We start from the raw sequence: 7,229 nt of genomic DNA, 5'->3' as shown, positions 1-7,229 counted from the left end.
ATTTCCATTGAGGCACTAGCGAGCTCGGTGGCTAGTGTTTTTACTCCCGCTACTCATATCTGTTGCGAACATTGCTTTCTTGCAGCGCTCTCGATGTACCTCCAAGTGTTGTTGCAGCTGCTGCTCCCTTTCTAGCGTGCACACACTCGAACACCCTGTTTATTAGCACTTATTCACTTCCCCTCTTGCGGCTGTACTTGGAGCTACAAATTCTAGTACCGAAACCCATCTTGTATGCATATTCATTGTATACTTTGAGTGCAACATCTTCATTATCGAACTGCATGCCAACAAATGGGACAATAGGTCGTGACGATACATCTTCATCAAAGTTGCCTTCACCACCACTTTCTCCATTTTCCTGGATCGGATCATGGTTGTCATCTTCATCATCTGAGTCTAGCGGCTGGTTAAGGTCGAAAAAGCCTGCACCTGATTCAGCTTCATCATCCGCATTCCCCTGTTATTTTTGAATGATCTGTTAGTTCACATCAGGTTTTGTTGCTAACACAAAAAAATAATGTTGTAAACTTATAAATTTTACATTGTTAACATTGTTATTTTACTTACAGTTCTCTTGCATACACAACAATCTCATATACAACAATCTCATACACAACAATTACACATCATATGTAGTGAATTTCATCCAAAATGTAGAACAACAATTTCCAGGGAATCAACATCAATTTTCAGGGTATTAACACCAATTTTCAGGGGTATCATACACAACATTTTTTTAGTGTGCCAAACAACATTTGGTTTTGTTGCTAACATAACAAATTAATGTTGTAAACTTATTGATTTTACATTGTTAACATTGATAATTTACTCACAGTTCTCTTGCATACACAACAATCTCATATACAACAATCTCATACACAACAACTACACATCATATGTAGTGAATTTCGTCCAAAATGTAGAACAACAATTTACAGGGTATCAGCAGCATTTTCCAGGGAATCAACAACATTTTTTCAGGGTATCATACACAACAATTTTCACTGTGCCAAACAACATTTGGTTTTGTTGCTAACATCACAAATTAATGTTGTAAACAACGATGTAGATCAAATCCTAGGGTTTGTGAAGGGAGCTGAGCTAGTACCTGCTGGCCTCCGGTTGATCCATGAGCGAGATGTTGCGAATACCACTTCGGGGTTACGGAACCTCGTCGGAGCTCTATGACTGGCCGGAGCAGACGGATCGGAAGTTGCTTGCCGCGGGGGTGGAGGTGGTGCTCGTGGAGGTTGGTTCGATCCAGCCGTCGGAGCTCTTCTAGGGAATAGGATGTCATGGAGGAGGTGAGCCATGGCCAGATTGGGGCGGAGGAGGCCGGGAGGCGCCGTTTCCCGTCGCCGGCGGCTGCTCCAGCCTCGCCCCGCGCGTCCTGCCCGCGTGCCCTGGCTGTCGCGAGAGCGACGAGGCTCGCTCGCCCCGAGCGATTTGTGAGAAGATGGTCGTTTTTTTTCCTGGTTGCCAAAATTGATCCAACGGTTCCTGTAATTGTACCGTACGGTGCAAACAGCAACCGATTTGAGGGATTCGGTCGGCCGACCGACGGTCAGCGCGGCCCTATAAATTAGTACGGCTACTAAGTAGTAAAAATATACTATCAACATGACCATACGCACGTTACCGCTGTGACCAGAGGAGGCCGGTACGGAACAAAAAGATATTCCGTTGCGGCGGCAATTTCTGTTGAAAGTGTGTTGCTGATCACGTAGCTTGGAACATCTCGCAAGCTTCTTCGCTCCTCTGCTCTCTATCTGTCCCAATTCCAAGTACGGAGTGCTACCAACCACGTCGACTCTCCAAACCAACACCCGCCGCTGATGGACCCCACTCCCGCCGCCGCAGCCCGCCGCGCGGCGGCGATCGCCCGCCACCTCGCCGGCCTCCCCTCCGGCGCCTCCGCCGCGCTGCAGTCTTCCCCATGCCTGAGCTACGCGCCGCCGGAATCCACCGAGGCTCCGCCGGCGTTCTCGCCGACGGAGCTCCGCGCGCTCCTCGACGGGCACCACCTGAGGGACCGCGACTGGGTGTTCGGCGCGATGGAGGAGAGCCCGCTCTTCTGCCCGCGCCGCGCCGGCGGGAAGGTGTTCGTGTCGCCGGACTACAACGAGGGCAAGGAGGGGCAGCGGGAGGCCACCATGCGCCGGATCGGGCACCTCACGCGCCGGGGCGTGTTCCGTGGCTGGCTCACGGAGCCAGGGCCCGAGGCCGAGCTCCGCAAGCTCGCGCTGCTCGAGGCCCTCGGCGTCTACGACCACTCCCTCGTCATCAAGATCGGCGTCCACTTCTTCCTCTGGTAGGTACACTAATTGTCTGTCGGGTCCCCTCTTTCCTTTCCAGCTGTATGCTTAACTTAGCATTTCATCTGTCTTCTATTTTGCTGGACCAGCAGCTTCTAACAATAATCTAATGTTCATAATCACAACTGGCATGTGGCATCAGCTACTCGGAACTTGGAAGACTGTTACTCAAATTAGCGTAGAACTTGACTAGGATGATGAAATTTAGCTCCTGCCTAATAATTGTAGATTGTATAAAAATTTAGGGTGCGTTTGGTAACGACTTTTTAAAATAATCTAATAATTCTTTGGTTTCTGAAAATACCGAAGTGTTAAATACTTTGAGGTGTTTGGCTTTAGCAAAAACTGCAGGTTTATATACTTCGTGTTTTTACAAAACTGCACTAATTTTGCAGTATAGAAAAACAGTGGTCTGAACCCCTTTTTCCAAAACTGAAGTATTTGGTGCCTAGGCAAGAAAATACTGCAGTTTTATAATACTTTCATTTTAGAAAAACTAGGATGCCAAACAGAGAGCTAGATTTTCATTCTGTTCTACTCGTTGGATATTTTTTAATTGTTTAAAATCTAGGATATCTAGCGTGCAGCTTAAGGTGAACATGGTGTTATAAATGATAATCAACATTGAAGCTCACAACAAATTTCATTCTTTTACGGCTTTCTCTTTTGTACCTGTCCGCTTTTGTGACGATCTCTCGAGGGATTAATGCATTTGGAATCAATCTTAAAGGGTTGTATGCTAGTGTGTGAGTGTGTGACAATCAATCTTCTTCAGAAAACTAGGAGTGGTCATTTCTGTGACTTTCCCGTGGTTCCTTGGACCAATTTCATATATAGAAAGCATGTTCTGGAAAAGAAACTGGTTCCAGCTTTCTTAAGAATCGTCTGATGTTCCTTATTTCTTTTCTTTATGTGTGCATTCCAGGGGTGGCGCTATCAAGTTTCTTGGAACGAAGCGCCATCATGACAAGTGGTTGTCAGACACGGAAAATTATGTTATTAAAGGTTGTTTTGCAATGACAGAACTGGGACATGGGAGCAATGTAAGTGGCATAATACCTTTTCTGGATTCTATAACTATGTTATGAAGTGTCTCTTCTCATCTTCTATTGACTAACTTGAAGGTAAGAGGAATTGAGACAATAGCAACTTATGATTCCCAAACAAGAGAGTTTGTGATAAATACTCCTTGCGAGTCAGCTCAGAAGTACTGGATTGGTGGAGCTGCTAATGTGAGATCAAATTTCACTAATCTTGTTGTGTTCATATATGCTTTGCAATTTTTTTCTGACTTACATAAGTATTCTCCTCCTTTTACAGCATGCTACACATACAATAGTCTTTGCTCAGCTCCATATAAATGGAAGAAATGAGGGAGTCCACGCTTTTGTAGCTCAGATTAGAGATCAAGATGAGAGTGTGTTGCCTAATATCCATATAGCTGACTGTGGCCATAAAATTGGACTAAATGGTGTTGATAATGGTCGCATTTGGTGAGTCATTGTGTTTGTGCATCCTTATTTCTACTGTATGCCATTCATTGTATATCAACCAAATATGTCTGTTGTATCAGGTTTAACAATATACGTGTTCCTCGAGAGAACTTGCTGAATCTGGTTGCTGATGTTTTGCCTGATGGTCAATACGTTAGCACGATAGATGACCCAGATCAGGTATCTCACCCCACCCATTCACCACTTCTTTCTCACACATACCAAGAGAGGGAGAAGCTGTTGAAAAAAACTTCACAGTTTGCTGCATGTGTTTTATACTTCTGTTCATGCTTCCAAATTAATAAAGTTTTTTATTTGCAGAGGTTTGCAGCATTTTTGTCTCCTCTCACACTTGGCCGGGTCAATATTGCGGTCAGCTCAGTTTATATTTCAAAGGTATGTCTTGCGACCTTACTTTTCTGTAAATACGTGGAAATCCTTCCATATTTTTCTTTACTAGTTCCAGAGGTATAGAGCTCCATAAGCTTGTAGAAACAGGAGGCTAGACTCGGTAGGCTAAACCCGTGGGAGCTAGTAAAGAGAGTTTGGCGGTCTGGCTGCTCAAGCAAAGTGGAATACCATCCATATAGACAAGGACAGATTACGAGTCTGGTGCACTTTTGATCATCCAGACAAGTTTGGTCGGAAACATGTATTTTAAGTGCACAAGAATATTTAAAACATTAACAGATATTGCTAAAAATGTCATGTCACCAACCAACAGCATTGGAACAACATATTTTGTTGTTTTTAAAAATATTACCTAATGCAGACCGGCAAGTGCCAGCCATTGAGTCAGTAACCAGTACTGGTCAGCCAGATGAATTTGCTTTTCAATCAATTTTCCATGCCCTCGTATTATATAAATGTGCTTATGTACTCTTTCTTTTCCATGCTTACAGGTAGGCCTAGCAATAGCTGTGAGATATGCTTTGTCAAGGAGGGCCTTTTCAATTACACCAGATGGCCCTGAAATGCTGTTACTTGATTATCCCAGTCACCAGAGGCGCCTCCTACCTTTGCTCGCAAAAGCGTAACCTACTTGCTTGCCTTGGCTTATAGTATTTTCAGTCAATATACATATGCTTCTTTCTCATGCGAGGGTAGTTTTTGCACATCAATTTTTTTGTTCTAGGTAGCCAATTTTTTAGTTCTTCCCAATTGTTAACGTCACTGCTCCAATGTTCGGCACTGGACTAGATTATTTTTGTTATGAAATTCTACATGTGTATAACATAGTTATGGAACTGTAGGATGTAATCCCCTATAATTGGAGTCACTAATGCTGGCCTTAGTTTTCACTGCTACTTAGCAAAGATCATCATATGCTAATATATATTTTTTTTTTGTTATTCAGATGTATGATGAGCACTGCTAGTAATTTTATGAAAAATATGTACGTGAAGAGAACACCTGAAGCTAGTAAAGCGATACACGTGTACTCTAGTGCTCTGAAGGCTACACTAACCTGGCAGAATATGACCACGCTTCAGGTATTGTTAAAATGTTAAAAGTGTTATGAGTATATTTGTTTCTACGCTTGGATCAGTGGTTCTCACTGGATTTTCTTTCACTTCTATCAGGAGTGTCGTGAAGCCTGTGGTGGCCAAGGTTTGAAGACTGATAGCCGTGTAGGAATTTTGAAAGCTGAATTTGATGTGCAGTCTACATTTGAGGGTGACAACAATGTTCTACTGCAGCAGGTTATTTTTACTTCTTGTTGTTCATCGTTTATGCATGTGTTCTAAAGGTACTTCAAGCTTGGCTTCATTGAACCTATTTTAATCTTGTTGATGCAGGTAAGCAAAGCCCTGTATGCTGAATTAGTAGCGACACAGAAAAAGAAGAAGCCATTCAAGGGATTGGGATTAGAACATTTGAATGGTCCTTGCCCTGTTATTCCTGGTTGTCTGACAAGTGGCATATTAAGGAGCTCCAAGTTCCAGGTAAAGAATTTTAATTTGGTTCTTCACTGATAATATATCTCTGTATATATCTTGTCTTTATGTTGGCAATGTGGATATGGATAGATGGATTTGTTCTGCTTAAGGGAGCGGGATTTACTAAAACAGTTCACGAAAGAGGTATCTCACTATCTGGCACAAGGAGAGAGCAGGGAGAAGGCTTTCATGCTGGTATAAATCACTTTGTACTGCACATTTTCTTGCTGATCTAAACTTCCTCTAAAACTAATGTGAATGACATTCATCCAGAGCTACCAAATTGGTGAAGACTTAGCTAGAGCGTTTACTGAGCGAACCCTTTTGCAAATATTTTTGGAGGACGAGATGAAAACTCCTGCTGGTTCTTTAAAGGTATTTTCGCTTTGCGACGTTAGCTGAGATTTCCCTAAGTCGAGCCCTTCTTTACTTCTTCTAAGATGAGTAATAATCTTCACTGCACCTTGAATTTGGCATTTGCAGGATGTATTGGGCTTACTGAGGTCTATGTATGTTACGGTCTGCATAGATGAATCCGCATCTTTTCTGAGGTACGGTTATTTGTCGCGGGACAATGTAGCCACCGTCAGGAAAGAAGTCATGGCACTCTGCAGTGAACTTCGGCCCCATGCGCTTGCTATCGTCAGCTCTTTTGGAATTCCTGATGCCTTCCTCAGTCCACTTGCTTTCGACTGGATCGACGCAAATGCGCTGTCTTCAGGAAGCGAATGACTACACACCTTCAGACACCAATGAGAGGTAGTCCAGTGAAACTACACGTTGGTCGGGCAAACACAGATCATATACATAGCCAGGTGCATGCTGCTTCATGTGGTTTACACAGTTAAGAATAAGTCAGATGCGTACAGATGAAGATGCTGATATGTGCGGAAGATAGGGAGTGCCATGTATGCATCGGTTCATCTATTGTCTTCTCTAGATTATGCCTATATCTGAATGAGCGGGTACAGCCCAACAGTGTAGAATAATTTACGCAATGCTGTTGGATATAAATGTGCTGCTGAACAGTACAAAAATCAATAAGTGAAACCCCAATGGAGCGAGGTTAGCCTCCGGTTCGTGCTGAATCCACATGTTTATGTCTTGTAAAAAATATTTATATTGATGTGAATACGCAAGAATAAGGATCACACCCGTGTCGCGCCCTTGGTATTTGAAGTACTACCTCCATCCCAAAAAATAGCGTCGCGACGTTGTCAGGACCAATTTGGATCGCTGGCGATAATTCGAAGCATGAGGAGAGAGTGGGAGCGCTCGGGGCTCCGATCTACAGCAACTAAGAACACAGAAAGTAAAACATGGTACAAATAGGGTTTTGCATTGCTTGATCCTCCCAGCCTCCCCACTCGCTCCTTTATATCGAAGGAACGAGCTCAAGCAAGATTACAGTTTTGTCCATCGTAAAACGAGGTGTGGCGTATTGATAGCTGTTGGATTGAGTCCGGGTCACTGCGCCT

General features: G+C 43.5%; 1 protein-coding gene across 1 annotated transcript; it reads left to right on the top strand.

Moving 5' to 3' along the window:
- Positions 1-1,823: 1,823 nt before the first annotated feature.
- On the top strand, positions 1,824-6,902 carry LOC124691972 (acyl-coenzyme A oxidase 3, peroxisomal-like). The gene is made up of 13 exons (XM_047225279.1): positions 1,824-2,314; positions 3,244-3,361; positions 3,443-3,550; positions 3,639-3,811; positions 3,892-3,991; positions 4,133-4,207; positions 4,714-4,844; positions 5,169-5,304; positions 5,395-5,514; positions 5,611-5,757; positions 5,842-5,946; positions 6,025-6,126; positions 6,235-6,902. Exons 1-13 carry the CDS (start codon positions 1,839-1,841, stop codon positions 6,481-6,483), a joined length of 2,040 nt encoding a protein of 679 aa, XP_047081235.1. The 5' UTR covers positions 1,824-1,838; the 3' UTR covers positions 6,484-6,902.
- Positions 6,903-7,229: the final 327 nt, after the last annotated feature.

The sequence above is a fragment of the Lolium rigidum genome, chromosome 1 (assembly GCF_022539505.1).
Source record: "Lolium rigidum isolate FL_2022 chromosome 1, APGP_CSIRO_Lrig_0.1, whole genome shotgun sequence".
NCBI lineage: Eukaryota > Viridiplantae > Streptophyta > Magnoliopsida > Poales > Poaceae > Lolium > Lolium rigidum.
This window is presented reverse-complemented; position numbering and strand designations above follow the sequence as displayed.